Below are 18,980 nucleotides of genomic sequence, written 5' to 3'. Positions count from 1 at the left end.
CTCAACTTCCTCTTGTCTTTCATATCCTGGCGGCTCCCACAGTTTTTATGTCACCGTGCATGTGTGTGAATGCGTGCACACAGCAAAGGGGGATGGGGGGGGGGGGGGAATTAATCACTGCCGATGGCTGCGATGAAATCTCATTAGACTCGTCATTTGTGTGAGTCTGGTCAATGCCTCGCCTTTTGGCGGATCTGTGCTTTCTGTTCATCTGCGGCCCTCATATATTTAAGTGGTGCTGATGATGCTCCAGAGGATCCCCCACCCACCTTCTGTACGTGACTCCCGAAATGTAAACAGCAGGTTTGGAAAAAACAAGACGCTGTTGCACCGCTGCACATTCTCCTCGTTGTGTAATCGTACGAAAGATGCTTTCGGGAGTTTTGTCGACGTGCCTCGCACAATCACGCTCAATTGTGTGCTCGGTTCCAATGAGCTTCATCTATTATGTAAGTGGACACATTTAATATGAGCTTCTGTCTCTAAGAAGCAATGAGGCTTGGTAAGATTGTCAGCAAACTTGCCTGAAAAAGAGCCAAACGTGCCTTCGCAGTGACAATTTTTAATTTAGCTGCAGATGCGGGTTTGTGTTCCAGTCTTGGGAAAAAAAAACATATTAGAATATGTATTTAACCGTATTTTTCGGACTATAAGGCAAATTTAAAAGCCTTTCATTTTCTCAACAATTGACAGCGCGCCTTATAACCCCGGTGAGCCTAATGTACGACATTATTCTGGTTGTGCTTACTGACCTCGAGTAAATTTTATTTGGTACATGGTGTAATGATAAGTGTGACCAGTAGATGGCAGCCATACATAAGAGATATGTGTAGACTGCAATATGATGGGAGTGAACACCAAACTGTTAAATGTTCCGTTGTAAATATAGAAAATTACAAACGACGCTGAAAAATATGTCAAAATGTTTTTAGTACGTCCTCGGTAAGCTATGAAGCCGCACCGCTTGACGGATTGTCGGCGCATTAAACATACGAGTATTATTATGGTGGGTGTATGAGGAACTATTAGCAGACATATTACCTGGTGTTTTCCATCCATCTATCCATTTTGTACCACTAGTCCCTTTTGGACTGCATTTGGGCGGAAGGCGGTGTACACCCTGGACAAGTTGCCACCTTATCACAGGGCCAACATAGATAGATAGACAGACAACATTCACACTCACATTCACACACTAGGGCCAATTTAGTGTTGCCAATCAACCTATCCCCAGGTGCATGTCTTTGGAAGTGGATGGAAGCCGGAGTACCCGGAGGGAACCCACGCAGTCACGGTAAGAACATGCAAACTCCACACAGAAAGATCCCCAGCCCGGGATTGAACCCAGGACTGCTCAGGACCTTTGTATTGTGAGGGTCATACACTAACCACTCTCACCCAGCGTGCTGCCCTTACCTGGCGTTTTGCTTCGCTATATTATCGAATACCAACATTTCTTACCTTCTGGTACCTGCTGATGTGTATTTAGGATCTGCATAAGTCCTGAAAATGTGCGCGAATCTGCAATTGTAGTCCGTGCCGACACCGTAGTCATAAGCTTCTTCTTTTTCTCTATCTTCTTTTGTGGCATTTATCCTCCGCTGTTGCCATTTCTAATATAAAGTAGTGTAAAGTTCTTACTTATATCTGTCAGTAGAAGAGCTACGAAAGAAAACAAAAAACGAGTAAACGGGTTTACATAATTCACCCACTGAACTTTAGTTATTTGAGGGTTCCGGTCGGACGTTTTTCACTGGACACATTTCCGACGTTGATGTTGCATTATTGAACCACGGGTGAGGAGATGCTGCTCCGTTATTGATTTAAGTAAAGTCTGAATGTCATTAAAACAGTTGGCTATGTCTTTTGACACTTCTTCCACTCCCGTCCTTGCACGCTTCACCGCTACAACAAAGATGATGGGGAGAATACGCTGTCGGAGGTGACAGCGCTTCCTGAAAAGACACTCCGAAAGCTACTTGAATATTGTCTGTCAAACATAATCTATGCACTATTTTGACCAAAGAACAACCATTACATATTATGTAAAATACAAAGAACTGTTTCAAATTTAGAAAATAATCATAATATGACCCCTTTAATGCGCCTTATAATCCAGTGCACCTTTTGTATGAAAAATGACCTGAATATACCCGCTCGTTGGCAGTGTGCCTTTTAATCCGGTATACATACTTTTTATTAATTGCATATTTTAACTACCAAAGATAGTCACAATCAACATCTCTGTTTCCCTCTTTCTGCCACCTCTATCTGTTATTTTTTGTGTTATTGTTGTGATGCGGTGAAGCCCTCTGTGAAAAGTTGCCTAGCAAACAACACGGGGCTGTCCTGGTGACAATTGCATAAACTGGTTAAAGGGGACTGTGGGGGGGCGTGGTAGGCGCGCCTCCGGCGGGAATGGAGTGTGTATGGCCCGGCTTCGAAACACGGCTGACAGGTGGGTAGATTAACCAGGTGGGACTAATTGTCTAATCACCTGTCTGGAACGACGGCTGAGAGAGAAGCGCACACATCCATGACACAGAAAGAGCGAGAAACCATGAGCACGCGTGACTGAAAAGTCATGCACCCTGGTGTAGATGCCAATAAAGACTTGTTCAAACCTGCTTTCTGGTTCAAGAAGATCTATCGGCCTCAGGATAACCCTCCCTACACAAAGAGACTTTTACGAACCCCGTTTCCATATGAGTTGGGAAAATTGTGTTGGATGTAAATATAAACGGAATACAATGATTCGCAAATCCCTTTTCAACCCATATTCAGTTGAATATGCTACAAAGACCACATATTTGATGTTCAAACTGATACTTTTTTTTATTGTGCAAATAATCATTAACTTTAGCATTTGATGCCAGCAACAGTGACAAAAAAGTTGGGAAAGGTGGCAATAAATACTGATAAAGTTGAGGAATGCTCATCAAACACTTACTTGGAACATACCACAGGTGTGCATGCTAATTGGGAAGAGGTGGGTGCCATGAATGGGTATAAAAACAGCTTCCAAAAAATTGCTCAGTCTTTCACAAGAAATGATGGGGTGAGATACACCCCCTTGTCTACAACTGTGTGAGCAAATAGTCAAACAGTTTAAGAACAAAGTTTCTCAAAGTGCAATTGCAAGAAATTTAGGGATTTCAACCTCTACGGTCCATAATATCATCAAAAGGTTGAGAGAATCTGGAGAAATCACTCCACGTAAGCGGCATGGCAGGAAACCAACATTGAAAGACCGTGACCTTCGATCCCTCAGACGGCACTGTATCAAAAACCGACATCAATCTCTAGAGGATATCACCACATGGGCTCAGAAACACTTCAGAAAACCGCTGTCACTAAATACAGTTTGTCGCTACATCTGTAAGTACAAGTTAAAGCTCTACTCTGCAAAGTGAAAGCCATTTATCAACAACATCCAGAAACGCCGCCGGCTTTTCTGGGCCCGAGATTATCTAAAATGGACTGATGCAAAGTGGAAAAGTGTTCTGTGGTTTGACGTGTCCACATTTCAAATGTTTTTTGTAAATATTCGACATCGTGTCATCTGGACCAAAGGGGAAGCGAACCATCCAAACTGTTATCGACGCAAAGTTCGAAAGCCAGCATCTGTGATGGTATGGGGGTGCATTAGTGCCCAAAGCATGGGTAACTTACACATCTTTGAAGGCACCATTAATGCTGAGAGGTAAATACAGATTAGATGGCATATGCTGCCATCTAAGCTCTGTATTTCTCATGGACGCCCCTGCTTATTTCAGCAAAACAATGCCAATCCACATTCAGCACATGTTATAACAGCGTGGCTTCGTAGAAAAAGAGTGTGGGTACTTTCCTGGTACGCCTGCATTCCAGACCTGGCTCCCATCGAAAATGTGTGGTGCATTATGAAGCGTAAAATACGACAGCGGAGACCCCGGACTGTCGAACGACTGAAGCTCTACATAAAACAAGAATGGGAAAGAATTCCACTTTCAAAGCTTCAACAATTAGTTTCCTCAGTTCTCAAACACTTATTGAGTGTTGTTAAAAGAAAAGGTGATGTAACACAGTGGTGAACATGCCCTTTCCCAACTACTTTGGCACGTGTTGCAGCCATGAAATTCTGAGTAAATTATTATTTGCAAAAAAGAAATAAAGTTTTTGAGTTTGAACATCAAATATGTTGTCTTTGTAGTGCATTCAACTGAATATGGGTTGAAAAGGATTTGCAAATCATTGTATTCCGTTTATATTTACATCTAACACAATTTCCCAACTCAAATAGAAACAGGGTTTGTATATCTGGCGCCCAACAGTCCTGAGGACCTAAGATGTCTGCGCCCAAACACCTGATGGCGTTGAGCAGGTACTCGCGGAGGTGACAGCGGTGAGCCAGCAACAGTTAGAGCCGGTTCGACTACAGGTGGCCCAGTAGAGCCAGATACTGCAGTCGCTGGCGGAGCGGGTCAAAGCGGGGCCATGCGCTGCATGGAGACGGAAGACCCCCCCAGGCCTTCCTTGACATCTTTAAGGCCACGGCGGCGGCGGCGTGCGGATCGCCGGAAGAAGAATGGGGGGTACGACTGCTGCCGTTGCTGGCGGGGGGGGGCGCGCGCAGCGGGCGGCACTTAGCCTATTGACAGCCTCCCGCGTGCACTTCCCAAACCTAAGGCGGGCGGTGCTGGACCGGACCGGCTGCACCACGAAGGACCATCGACGGCGGTTCCAACTGCTGCCCGTTTGTACTAAGGCAGCAGCTGCGGGAAGCGGCGATGCGCTGGCTGCAACGGCCTGGTGTTGGAGTTGGTCGTCTTGGAGCAGTTTCTGGAGGCGATCCGGGTGCGGACGCCGGCCCAAGTCCGCTATCATCGCCCGCGAGACCTGGCGGCGGCGTTGACACTGGCGGAGGACCACCTGGTGGTGCATCGTGAGGCATGGAGGGAGGAGAGGACCGCGGTGCCGCACTAAAATAAATGATAAATGGGTTGTATTTGTATAGCGCTTTTCTACCTTCAAGGTACTCAAAGCGCTTTGACACTACTTCCACATTCACCCATTCACACACACATTCACACACTGATAGAGGGAGCTGCCATGCAAGGCGCTAACCAGCACCCATCAGGAGCAGGGGTGACGTATCTTGCTCAGGACACAACGGACGTGACGAGGTTGGTACTCGGTGGGGATTGAACCAGGGACCCCCGAGTTGCGCACAGCCACTCTCCCACTGCGCCACACCGTCCCTCACTACTGACGTATCTACTACTGTCTCACAAGTCCCGACAGGTCCTGTACCAGCGTCGCGCCGACCACGCCCCCCTCCACAGGGACATATGATAATTTTCCTCTTTTCTGACTGATAAATGTTGTTACAATGTTTTAGATACTTGTCTTAACCGGGAACCATTATGCAAAACAAACTTTTCTCCCTTTTGGTACCTATTTTTGTGTTTGTGGGATATGCATGAGTCAAACCGTGCAGGCATGGCGTAGATATCTATAAAACAACCTTGCCTTTCTTCAAATTTTTATTTCTATCTGGCACTCATTGAAGGCGGACGCTTTTCCTTTTCTCTCCCTTATCTCTCCTGCTTGCTTCTTTGTTTGGTCTTAACTTTCTTGAAGCCTCCTTTTGCACTGCTCTCCAAAATAAAAGCAATGATATTGATCCTCTGGCCTCTTAATGAATTTGACAAGATCTTTTTGATGAGAAGCTCAGGATCGGGGGAACCTGCCAGTCCTGACGGAACGGTTGTTGTTGGACACAAAATTGACTCTTGGGAGAAGGGGAGTGCCGCATGCCTGGTGACCCTTTCAGTCAAGCAAATTGTAGATATCTACTTATTTGGAATCATGATAACAGGATATCTGCTGATGGGAGTGACCTGGCAGCCGTTCAGGGTACACTATATTGCCAAAAGTATTTGGCCACCTGCTTTGACTCCCATATGAACTTGGAGTGTCATCCCATTCCTAACCCATAGGGTTCAATATGATGTCGGTCCACCTTTTGCTGCTATTACATCTTCAACTTTTCTGGGAAGGCTGTCCACAAGGTTTATAGGAGTTTTCGACCATTTTTCCAAAAAAACATTGGTGATGTTGGTTGAGAAGGCCTGGCTCTCAGTCTCCGATCTAATTCATCCCAAAAGTGTTCAATCGGGTTCAGGTCAGGACTCTGTGCAGGCCAGTCAAGTTCATCCACACCAGACTCTGTCATCAATGTCTTTATGGACCTTGCTTTGTGCACTGGTGCACAGTCATGTTGGAAGAGGAAGGGGCCCGCTTTGGACAAGTCCAAACTGTGCCTTACGGGAACAGTTTGGAATTGCTTGCACACAGTTTTTGATGTTTTCAGTCACAGCGAGGATGGCATACTTATTTGGACATTAAGCAAAGGTCTCAGCCAGCCTTTGGGCTCTGAGAAAACAAAAAAAGGTGGGATAAAGTATTACTAATCGTGGCATGTGCATAACAACACCGGCTAGAGTGTCGGTTGATATCGGAAGTGCAGTGCCGGACAGTATCGGCATATCGAAAATCTTTCATTAAAAATATAAGCCAATATAAGCTTCTGTACTGCTAAGCAATTATGTTGCTCTGTGTGAACCCGCCTGTTACCTGCACAGGACTATATATCAGTGTAGGACTTACCAGTCTGTTAGTTATAACTTTGATTAAATTAATGATAAATGGTTAACGGGTTATACTTGTAAAGCGCTTTTCTACCTTCAAAGTACTCAGAGCGCTTTGACACTATATCAACATTCACCCATTCACGACCCATAAGGAGCAAGGGTGAAGTGTCTTGCTCAAGGACACAACAGATGTGACGAAGTTGGTAGAAGGTGGGGATCGAACCAGGAACCCCCAGGTTGCTGGCACGACCACTCTCTCAACCGCGCCACGGTGCCCCCATAATAATGAGTAATGTAGAGCTGTGGGGGGTTTTTTGTGTGTCCAGAAGACTCCTCAGAAGGTGCACTTTTAAATTACGAAAAAACACATTTTGAACCCCACGCTAAAGTCAGTTATGTTAAAAGACAAAAAGGTCCACCTGGCGCAACATTGACCTCCTCGACAGCAACGGCGGCAGGTGATGAGGAGGATGGAGACAAAGATTAACGTCCCCACCAGGACGATGGCGAGGATCACCAGAAGAAACACGTAGCCATCTTGCTGCTCCTCCGCCTGTGGTGGTACCTCCTAAGACAGATGAACAGAACAAGCATGTGAGTAGTCTCCAGTAAATGGTAAATGGGTTGTACTTGTATAGCGCTTTTCTACCTTTTTAAGGAACTCAAAGTGCTTTGACGCTATTTCCACATTCACCCATTCACACTAGGGCTGGGCGATATGGCCTTTTTTTTAAGATCTCGATATTTTTAGGCCATATCGCGATACACGATATAAATCTCGATATTTTGCCTTAGCCTTGAAATAACACTAGATACGTGTAATCACAGCAGTATGATGATTCTGTGTCTACTTTAAAACATTCTTGTTCATACTTCATTAATGTATGCTCATTTTAAACTTTCATGCAGAGAAGGAAATCACAACTAAGTCAATTGACCATAACTGTATTTATTAAACAGTTATTAAGCAGTGGCACAAACATTCATGTAATTTCAAAACAGAAAGTGCAATTTTGTCAGACATTTTAAGTGTCAAATAAAAATGAGCTGCATAAAAGGAAATCAAATAGTGTTCGTCCTTCGCTATGTGGTAGGTTTCTTCGGACGTTATTAAATTCTGTTGTTGACTATTTATTTCATACGGTGTTGATCTGAAAATGTTTGCCTTGGCATTTTGATGGAACAAAGATGTTGACATGCGGGTGACTTTTCAAAAGATGCTACATATTAGCAGTAATGCTATTTTTTGTTGCAACGCTTTTGGCCCACACTTGACAAATTACGGTTGTCTGTTCGACATATTCCCACTTGAAGCTAAACCACTGCTTGACGATGGACGCCCTACTGTTTTTCTTGGGAATTAATTATTCCTTCATTCGCACCTTCTTTCTCTCGTATTACCACTCGCACGGCTCCGCTAGCATCACAGTTAACAGCTACACCTATGTGACGTATGAGGTGACAGTATGTGACGTGTGTAAGAAGGTGCGCTTTCTGTCTAGGAGAATGAGAGACAGTAAAGAGCGAGAAGACCCTGTAATGCAGGGGTCTCAGACACGCGGCCCACCGTAATATGAAAGTTTAATGTTAGTGCGGCCCGCGAGTTTTATATGACTGGTGCTTGACAGTGTTGTATTATTTTGGGTCCAAAATGGCTTTTTCAATGTTCTGGGTTGCCTACCCCTGCGTTAGTGGAAAAGCGGCAATTGAGACGTTGCCATGGAGACGAGGGTTTTCTTACGTGCCTGGTTGCAGTCACACGGCGACACCTGTCCATCAGTGATAACAGTCCCTGATAACCTGGACCAATTCAAACTGTTATTTGTTTTTTTTATTGTTTAATTTGCATTGCTTCACACGATGAACACTACATATATTTCCATATATGTAGTATCTCTAACAGGTGGCGACTTGTCCAGGGTGTACACCGCCTTCCGCCTGATTGTAGCTGAGATAGGCGCCAGCGCCCCCCGCAACCCCAAAAGGGAATAAGCGGTAGAAAATGGATGGATGGATAGTATCTCTAATTGTTAATAATTCACCCCTATACAATATCCTACACTAATACCGTAGTGCGCAATACTACCTGTTGAGTGCAATATGTCCGACACTGATTGTTATTTATTACTCCGGTACTCTTGTCTTGTTCTGTATATAGTACAGTATTTTGTATTTTTATAGTGTTTTGTAAATTTACAGGATTGCTTATTATGTTTTATTGGATAGTAGTCTTTTTATTTCAATTGTTATTTTTTCCTTTATTACCTCTTGTGTTATTTATTTTTTACCCCATATTTGTTCCTACTACCGCATCTTAAGTTGGAGTTCTTAATCTTGTTATATGCAAATATAATGACAATAAAGTCCATTCTGTTCTATTCTATTCAATATGACGCCAGATAACACTCCGGCAGCCGTCACTTTTTTTGCGCTCGCTATCCAGGTACTTTTCCCGGCTTTTATCCGCCGACCGCCGTGTTGCTGTAGGGAGGAAAAGCAGAACTACACACATTGCGGAAATAACATTATTCTCCGTGCGTCGGCTCAATACACATATATTCCACAACCCCAATCATGTGTTTTTCAAAGCCTGCAGTGAGGAGAAAGGTTCGTGATGAGCAAATACAAATCCAGGAAAAGTGGGAGATGCAATATTTCTTGCAATATTTCTTTGCGGAGCACAGGGGCACTCCGACGTGTCTTTTTTGCACAGAGAAAGTTGGGGTGCACAAGGAATACAATTTTAAACGTCATTATACAACTAGACATGCTGAGGAGTATGCAACATATTTTTTTTTAAGAAAAAGTTTTCCTGCGGCCCAGCCTCACCCAGACTCTGCATCCAGTGGCCCCCGGGTAAATTGAGTTTGAGACCCCTGCTGGAATGTAATGCCCGCAGCGTATACTGGAATTTTACGATATAGTGAGTGTGTAACGGTACACACAAATTTCGGTTTGGTACGTACCTCGGTTTAGAGGTACGTACCGTACTGTAAGAAAACAACAAAATATACATTTTTTGTTTATTAATTTACCAAATTTGTAAACAATGGCATAACATACATATACACAAAGGGTCCATTGCCAATGTTAAAGTGGTCAACATATATAAAATAAAAACTAAATAAGATAAAGCTCAGAATCAACGTTCCCTCTAAAGTACGCGCCTGTGCAATTGCACACTGCTCACGCGTCCTCTGCGCATGGCAAATCTCAGCCGCGCACAAAATCGAATACAAAGATAAGCGCATAATAATGTGCACGTCTGCCGTCGCTCACATGTGCGCCACTGAATGCTTAAAGAGTTTTGGCGTTCGCTCACACATGAAAAATTGGAGGGAAAATTGCTCAGAATGGTTTCTTAACAAAACCTTTCTGCATATAAAGTGCTTTTTTTGATTGATTGTTAGAAACTTGTATTAGTAGATTGCAAAGTACAGTACATATTTCGTACAATTGACCACTGACTGCAAACACCCCAATACGTTTTTCAACTTGTTTAAGTCGGAGATAGCAATACACGTACAGTTACACCCCCACTCTATAGACATTTTCTATATCGCACAGAGACAAACCCACGATATATCGTGTATATTGATATATCGCCCAGCCCTAATTCACACACAGATTCACACACTGATGGCGGGAGCTGACATGCAAGGGCTTAACCACGACCCATCAGGAGCAATGGTTAAGTGTCTTGCTCAAGGACACAACGGACGTGACTAGGATGTTAGAAGGTGGGGATTGAACCAGGAACCCTCAAATTGCTAGCAAGGCCACTCTCCCAAATTCGCCACGCCATCCCCTAGTTGCTAATGTGATGCCAAAGTTACCTAGCAACAATTCCGACGAGCTCCTTGAAAAGCTAATGACAAAAGCTACTGGATAGATACAGTCCATCCTCATGTTGTTTCTCTAAGAGGGGAAATTAAACTTGGATTAGATCACTGATTTAATCAATCCCCTCGTCCAGATCAGGAAGTTGTTTATTAGCCGGGCCAGTGTGGCCAAAGGAGCACACAGTCCGAGGGGAAATGGCTTCGCCAGCAAACACACAAACACAGGAAGTTTGACTTACTGTGGAGTTTTCTGGTGGGATGTTCCAAACGGTAGACTCATAGCTCATGGTCCAGGTCAACTATGGAGTCCCCCCTGGGAGAAACACAGAGGAAATGGTTGTTACCGGAGCTGTCCATCCAGTTACAAACACAGAACACACAGACTCTATCTGCACTAGCTACACTGCAAAAACTGAAATCTAAGTAAGATCAAATATCTCAAATAAGGTTGATATTTGCTTATTTTCTGTCCGATAAGATAATTCTTCTCACTAAGCAGATTTTATGTTAGAGTGTTTTACTTGTTTTACGGGTTTTGGTCCTAAAGGATATCAGCATGATATTACAGCTTGTTGCTGAGACTTATGACCTATATTGAGTATAAAATGCTTGAAATTAGAATATTCACTGTTGCAAAGCTGTGTCATCAACACTCCCAAGTATAAAACTACCATTTTAAAGTAATAATTTCTTATTTCAAGCATGAAAAATAAAAATCATGACTTTGACACAACTGTGTCTCATAATTAAAACAGATGACAGCTAAATGGACTTTGCTGTTATATTTTCAATGAAACAATAGAAAACATGTACTCATATAGTAGTACACTTCTTATTAGTGAGAATATACTTACTTCAAGGTATTTCGGGTTCAAAGAGGTTAGCCAATTTTACTAGTTTTAGAAAGTCTTTACAAGCCAAATTGTCTTGTTCTATTGGCAGATAATTTTGCTTAGTTCAAATAAAATACCCCTAATTTTTGTATTTTTCATTCTTGTTTTTGAACACCAACTTTTTGCAGTCTAGTACTATTCACTTATACTTACACATACATTCATTGCATGGTGTGTTTAATGAATAAATGTATGCAACACAGGAATATGAGCTGTTTTAAAGTTGTGTGCTTTAATACATCATCAATCTATGATCTTTTGACATTTGACAAGTAATGGGCTAGAATAGCAGCATAACCCATCCTGTACGTCGGTCGATAATCTGGAATGGATTGTTGATTGTGTTTTGGAAACCACAAATCTCATGTAGAGAATATACAACATAAAGTAGCAAGAAACATGTCAATAATGAACAAAGCAAAAACATGTTCCGGACCAAAAATCACTTCATATTCTCTACTGCTCGCTAGTGTTACCATATCTGAGTTATTGTGCAGAATAATGGGGAAACAGCTACAAATGTGCATTCCATTCACTAACTGTGTTACAAAAAAGATCGATTGGAATAAAACAAAATGTTGGATATAGAGAACATACAAACCCTTTATTTATTGAATCACAATTTTTTGAAATTCAACGATTTGGTGCCTTTGCAAACAGCTAAAAATTATGTACAAAGCAAACTATAACCTGCTAGCCAAGAATGTACAACAATTCTTCTCTACAAAAGAGGAGAAATATAATCTCAGAGAAAAATCGAATTTAAAACATTTGTATGTTCGTACAACACTTAAAACCTTTGGCATATCAGTATGTGGAATTAAATGATGGAATGGATTAAGCAAATAAATCAAACAAAGCACCAATGTGATTCAGTTTAAGAGACTGTTCAAACTACAAGTGTTCACAAAGTACACAGAACAATAATTATGATGAATATCTTGAACCCTTTTTTTATATTGAGACAAATATTATTTATGTATTTAATATGTCTTTACTTACTATGGTATATTTGTTTATTATTTATTTGTTCATTGTTATGTTACAGAGAACAAGGAAATGGGATACAATTGCTATGCTATTAAATAAGATCTGCTTCTTCCTACTACTTGTCGGACGTGCTGTAATGAAACAACTGGAAATATGTGATGCATTACATTGTATCGTATGCATGTTCCAAATAAACTGAAACTGAACGGAACAGAACATTGAGACAAAAAGGAAGTACCTGGCTGAAACCAGCAAAGACACCCCTCACCATGATGACATCTAAGGTGTACATAAAGGATGGGCTATATGGCCTAAAATGTATGTCGCAATATATACAGTGTTGTAGCCATTACAATAAATCCTTTGGCATATAAAAAATAATAATATAACCATTTCAAGATGGGTTACAAAGGCTCTTAACTTAGCTACTGGCATACAGTACAGGGCAAAAGTTTGGACACACCTTCTCATTCAATGTGTTTGCTTTATTTTCATGACTATTTACATTGCAGATTGTCACTGAAGGCATCACAACTATGAATGAACACATGTGGAGTTATGTACTTAACAAAAAAGGTGAAATAACTGAAAACATGTTTTATGTTCTAGTTTCTTCAAAATAGCCACCCTTTGTTCGGATTACTGGTTTGCACACTCTTGGCATTCACTTGATGAGCTTCAAGAGGTAGTCACCTGAAAGGGTTTTCACTTCACAGGTGTCATAGTTTTGATTCCTTCAGTGACAATCCACAATGTAAATAGTCATGAAAATGTGACGCTTTACTGGCATCGTGGCGTGGTTTTTGTTCTCTCGTGGATGCAGTTTGAGATGGACGCAGCGTGAAGGTAAGAATGATGATTTATTTAACTATAAAAACGGACTAGGAACAGAAAATACATGCACAAAGGCACTATAGACAAAAACAACAGAAAGCGCTAGCATGTGAGCTAGGGACAAGCAACAGAATAGCATGGAAGCTAAAATACACAAAAGTCTTTACCACAATGCGGGAATAGCGACGTCACCTGTTGCATCAAATAGTAAATGAGAATCCGAGAGCGAGCAACGAAAAAGGCAGGCTTAAGTAGAGACAGAAATTAGGAGGCTGGTGTGCGTCGAAAACACAAGGCAGGTGACACTAATATGAAACTATGGCAACGGAACAAAACAGGAAGTGCCACAAGGAACTAAGGAAGTCAAAAAACAACAAGACAAGATACAAAACAGAACAAAACCAGAATATGCCATGATCCGAGTACTTGTAATCTGTTGTTTGGTTAATTGCACAAAGGCACTATAGACAAATACAACAGCAAGCGCTAGCATGTGAGCTAGGGACGAGCAACAGAATAGCGTGGAAGCTAAAGTACACAAAAGTCTTTACCACAATGTGGGAATAGCGACGTCACCTGTTGCATCAAATAGCAAATGAGAATCCCAGAGCGAGTAACGAAAAAGGCCGGCTTAAGAAGAGACAGAAATTAGGAGGCAGGTGTGCATCGAAAACACAAGGCAGGTGACACTAATATGAAACTATGGCAATGGAACAAAACAGGAAGTGCCACCAGGAACTAAAGAAGTCAAACAACAACCAGACGAGATACAAAACAGAACAAAACCAGAATATGCCATGATCCGAGTAGCGGATCATGACAGAAAATAAAGAAAGGTTGTGTCCAAACTTGTGGCATGTAGTAACTTATACCATGTCTAGTTACATTATTTTCTCACAATTATTATTAATGGACTTGCTAAGTTAATGTTCATGGCTGGTTCCTTTCGGCTGTAACGTGGATATATCTACATTTCTGTTAAAGTGTGTTGAGTACTTGCAATCTGTTGTTTGGTTACTTAAAAACTTTACATTAGTTTTGGGAATTATTTCAAATGTGGGTAAATATGACTACTGAGTAGTTACAGGAGTAGAATCGGCCATACCAATGTTAATATTTACAGTTTTCAGGAATATGAAATTATTCTTGATTAAAATTTTGCACAGGATGTCTGTGTAACAAGATCAATTGATATTATTAATATATTATTTCCATACTCACTTTTATCACATACAAAATTAATAAAGAAGGCAATAATGCAAAATATTCAAACAAAAATTACCATTGACTCTCATGTCCTCAGTTTGTAAACAAAAACGACAAAAACGATTTTGTGATAATAAAAAATAATTGATTTCTTCTCTGTAGTATCGACTATATACTGAGATTATACTTGGCATTGTATTGATTTGCCCACTACTTCTTAAATTCAAGAGCTGTATCTTAGCGGTTAGCTATGCATTTTGTATCCTCCTAGGGCGAGGGTAAGCAATCTTTTGCGCCGCCCGAGTGGCTCCCTGGACCTCTTTCACAGATGTGTGAAAATGGAAAAGCATGAAGAAAAAAATGTATATTTTTGTTTGGATATATTTTCTGTAGGAGAAAAAACACGACACAAACCTTAGTAATTGTTAGAAATCCCACTGTTTATGTTATACATGCTTCCCTGATGAGAGTATTTGGCAAGCCCCGTTCTGTCCTACTAATTTCAGCGATCTTTGAACCAACCATACTTTGTTTACATGTACAACTTTCTCCGATGCTGCCAAAGAAAGATGTGTTTTATGGCACTCCTTTGTCTAAGTTTGTCTACCAAATGTTTTATGCTGTAAATGAATGCACAAGTGGAGCCTTGTTGATTTTATTTATTTGCTGGAGTGCTTATTAGGCATATATTATGTCAATATATATTATGTCAATCCATGACTGCAAGCTAATCGATGCTAACATGCTATTTAGGCTAGCTGTATGTAGGGATGGCGTGGCGCAGTGGGAGAGTGGCCGTGCGCAACCCGAGGGTCCCTGGTTCAAATCCCACTTAGTACCAACCTCGTCACGTCCGTTGTGTCCTGAGCAAGACGCTTCACCCTTGCTCCTGATGGGTGCTGGTTGGCGCCTTGCATGGCAGCTCCCTCCCATCAGTGTGTGAATGTGTGTGTGAATGGGTAAATGTGGAAGTAGTGTCAAAGCGCTTTGAGTACCTTGAAGGTAGAAAAGCGCTATACAAGTACAACCCATTTATCATTTATTATGTACATAGTGCATCATTATGCCTCGTTTGTAGGTATATTTGAGCCCTTTTAATTTCCTTTACTCATGTCCTCTGTGTATATAATTTATATTTGCATGTCTCATGACACATATGTAATATGTATGTAATATTGGCTGCATTTATCATAGTTGGTTGTGTGCCATGTTGTTCCAGACTACAGCAAACATTACCCACCTTGCAAAGATTGTAATAAATACATTGGAAGAAGACAGCCTGCTGTTTCCTTAAACTTGGACACACACATCTATACCTTTGGCCAATCTGAGCCCGTAAATTCCAGAAGTTATCTCATCCTGTGAGAAGCTTCCATTTTACTAATAATTTCCAATGTTGCAAAAAATGTGTACAATAAAAATTTAAATACAATATTTCTGTCAACAAAGATTTGTGTCAACCTTTGATAGTAGGCTAATAAAGCTAATATAGACACTTGCATCATGTGTTGCCTTCATTATTACACTTATATAAAGCTTTAATTTTTTTGCAGCTCCATACAGATTTGTTTTGTATTTTCGCTCCAATATGGCTCTTTCAACATTTCAGGTTGCCGACCCCAGTCCGAGGGTGTGTAGTGTAGAGCATGTTGAGCTATTCCATGTCCGCTGGTTGTCAAGCTATAATGATACGTTTAAGTTTATATGCCACCATGGAGGTGAGTATTGGTGATTTAGAAGCTGCACTGTGGAGAGACGTTACCCACTCGCGAGCGAGCCTGAATGTTACATTGCGTTGAGGAGGCCTTCGTTCGCACACCACTGTTAAAATTGCGGGACACACCTAGAATGAGTTGAGTTGAGTTGAGTTTGTGTTTAATTGGAACATGCAAGCATACAACATGATGCATCACAATTTCCAGTTTATCTATTCAACATGTTCAAAAAGGAGTAGGAAGAAGCAGAGCTTATTTAATCCTACTCTTTTTCTTTTACATAGCAGTTGCTAAAACTTTTGTTCACTTCCTGTTCTCAATGTATTCACAATATACTCCATAAGTAATAACAATAAAAATAAATAAATAATAATTGATGAAGTAAGTTATATTTCGTATGGCGAGATGAGTAAGATTATCCAGAAAATGAATGGATGGACGAAATAAATTCAGAATGTTTAACATGGTTCTTCTTCTTTGTACTTTGTAAACACTTTAAGTTTAAATCATTTATTGAAGTGGATCAGATTAGTACATTGTCTGATTTATTTGCTTAATTCATTCCATAATTTTATTCCACACTCTGATGCACTGAATGTCGTAAGTGTTGTACGTGCATACAAATGTTTTAAATTACATTTTTCTCTCAGATTATATTTCTCTTCTTTTGTTGAGAAGACTTGTTGTATATTTGGGATGATTGCAGTGTGCTTTGTGTATAATTTTAGCTGTCATGTCGTGGAATTTCAGGATATTCGTTTCAATAAATAAAAGGCTCAACGCAAATTATCACGGTATGGGGATAGTATTAAAAGCCCTATCTTCGGCCCAATTTTATTTTACTGTATTGTATATTATCATGTTTTGTGGTCACGTTCTGTTTAGTTTTGGACTCATTGTGCACTCTTGTTTGTTTTGTCACTATGACAACTCATTAGTTTCACCTGTTATGTGTTCACGACTCACGCACCTGATTTGTTTGGACTCACGCACCTGCCAATCACTGCACCACTATTTAAGCCTGTAGTTGCCAGGCAGTCAGCCAGGCGACATCACCCTCCACACACCCTTGATACCCGATTGATTACGTGGTCCATGCCATTGTGCTCACGCCATTTTCTGTTGTTTTTGACTTCTTCACGCCACAGCAACTGTTTCGTTTTTATGTCCACAGTTAAGTGAGGTTTTTTTTTTAGTTCATATTTCATGTCCTAAGTTGTTTTTGCCTCCGCTTTGGGGGCGCCTTTTGTTTGGTACCTTTTGAGTGATTACTTAAAAGATGTCGTTACCTTCACGCCGTGTCGCGTCCATTCGATTTGCACCACGGGAAAACAAACCACACCATAGTCCAAGTCATGACATATATCGTCTATATCGCGCAATCCGAGCCTGCATTGGCAATTCAATGAAACACTGGCGTTGAAATAGAAGTACAGAACATTTTTGTGAGATAATCTCTTACTTCTAACATATTATTGAAACAACAATTAATCAAATTAGGTCAAATGCCCATCCTTAAACCATATGTTTTGCTACTTGACAGTGTGTTGGCTGATGTTGCCACTATTTAGTGTGTAAAACAGAAGGAAACACATTGATGGAAATACTCAACCATGGAGAATTTCTGAGCAAAATACAAGTGTACCACTCACGTGCTAGCTCATGCATTCGTTAAATCAGCCGGGAAAAGCTTGAGTGTGTAAATCATCAGCCACAAATCATACCATCATATCAACATAATTATATTTCCCACACAGAAGCCTCAACCGTTCCTACTAATCAGAGGTTCAGGTCCATTGGTGCTGCCTGCAGATCATGGCCATTAATCCTGCCTCTGCAGCACCAAACACCCCCACACACACGCAAGCACAACCTGGATACTCACCACAGCATGGAGGAAGCAACATGCCCAACGCCTTACTGCAGCAACTTCAGCACCCCGGCTTGTAAATAAACACAACCTTGTCTAAAACCTAGCAGCTGCTTCCTTCCAGCTCGGGCATCTTACCCTGATGGTGGGCAATGCGCATCAGCAGTAACAGCAGCAACAGCTCTTGATGTGTGTGTCAGGCGAGCTTGTGTGTGTGCAGCTTGAGAGAATCCGCCTCAGCTCCCTCGGTGCATCCTCGGTACGAGCAAAAGATGACTGAATTGCCTCCAACCCCCTTCAGCTCAGCTCAGCTCAGCAGCGGCCCAGTGGCCTCGGAGCAACAGGACAGCATGGCTGCATGCATGGCTAGGAGCAAGAAGAAGTAGAAGAAGAAGAAGAAGAAGAAGAAGAAAAAAAAACAGGCAGCAGAATGGTTGGTTAAATGCCAAGTTGGATATTACGCAAGCAGGAGATGCACCTGAGAGACAACACACAGGCTCCGCGTCTTAATGGATGTTTAGTTTAATAATGTAACACAAGAGCAGACATTAATTCCACACTTTAAACGGAATGCAATTAAACGGGAGTGCTGATGCTTAAGTAGACAATTATGTTTTCAGACCCATTAACTCTACCTAGCAACAAGTCCCCAGGAAAACACAACACCTCGTACTTTTCATTTATTTTGTGTAACACTTCAAAGATGTTGAAATGTTACTTAAAAGGGAACATTATCACAATTTCAAAAGGGTTAAAAACAATAAAAATCAGTTCCCAGTGGCTTGTTGTATTTTTTGAAGTTTTTTTAAAAATTTTACCGGTCTCGGAATATCCCTAAATAAAGCTTTAAAGTGCCTTATTTTCGGCTCTCTGCGAAGACACTGGCCATTTCCCTGTGACGTCACAAAGTTATATTTTGGTTTCATGTGACCACATGACATTGTCCCAATCCGCTGCTGTATCATCCATGTTTCCATTTTGGTATAAACTCATCT

General features: G+C 41.3%; 1 protein-coding gene across 1 annotated transcript in view; it reads right to left on the bottom strand.

The window, feature by feature from the left end:
• Positions 1 to 18,980, bottom strand: part of cbarpb (CACN subunit beta associated regulatory protein b) — a gene marked incomplete at its 3' end in the record, with an annotated part of 46,268 nt that overhangs the window by 24,252 nt on the left and 3,036 nt on the right. Inside the window, exons 2-4 of the mRNA XM_061887782.1 lie at positions 18,124 to 18,351; positions 10,717 to 10,790; positions 7,055 to 7,203 (exon numbers count right to left, since the gene is read on the bottom strand). Coding sequence (XP_061743766.1) covers positions 7,055 to 7,203; positions 10,717 to 10,764 — 197 coding nt within the window. The remainder of the gene's footprint in view (positions 1 to 7,054; positions 7,204 to 10,716; positions 10,791 to 18,123; positions 18,352 to 18,980) is intronic.

This window comes from Nerophis ophidion, linkage group LG26 (assembly GCF_033978795.1).
Source record: "Nerophis ophidion isolate RoL-2023_Sa linkage group LG26, RoL_Noph_v1.0, whole genome shotgun sequence".
NCBI classification, from domain to species: Eukaryota; Metazoa; Chordata; class Actinopteri; order Syngnathiformes; family Syngnathidae; genus Nerophis; species Nerophis ophidion.
The sequence above is the reverse complement of the archived record's forward strand: the minus strand, read 5'-3'. Positions and strand labels throughout refer to the sequence as shown.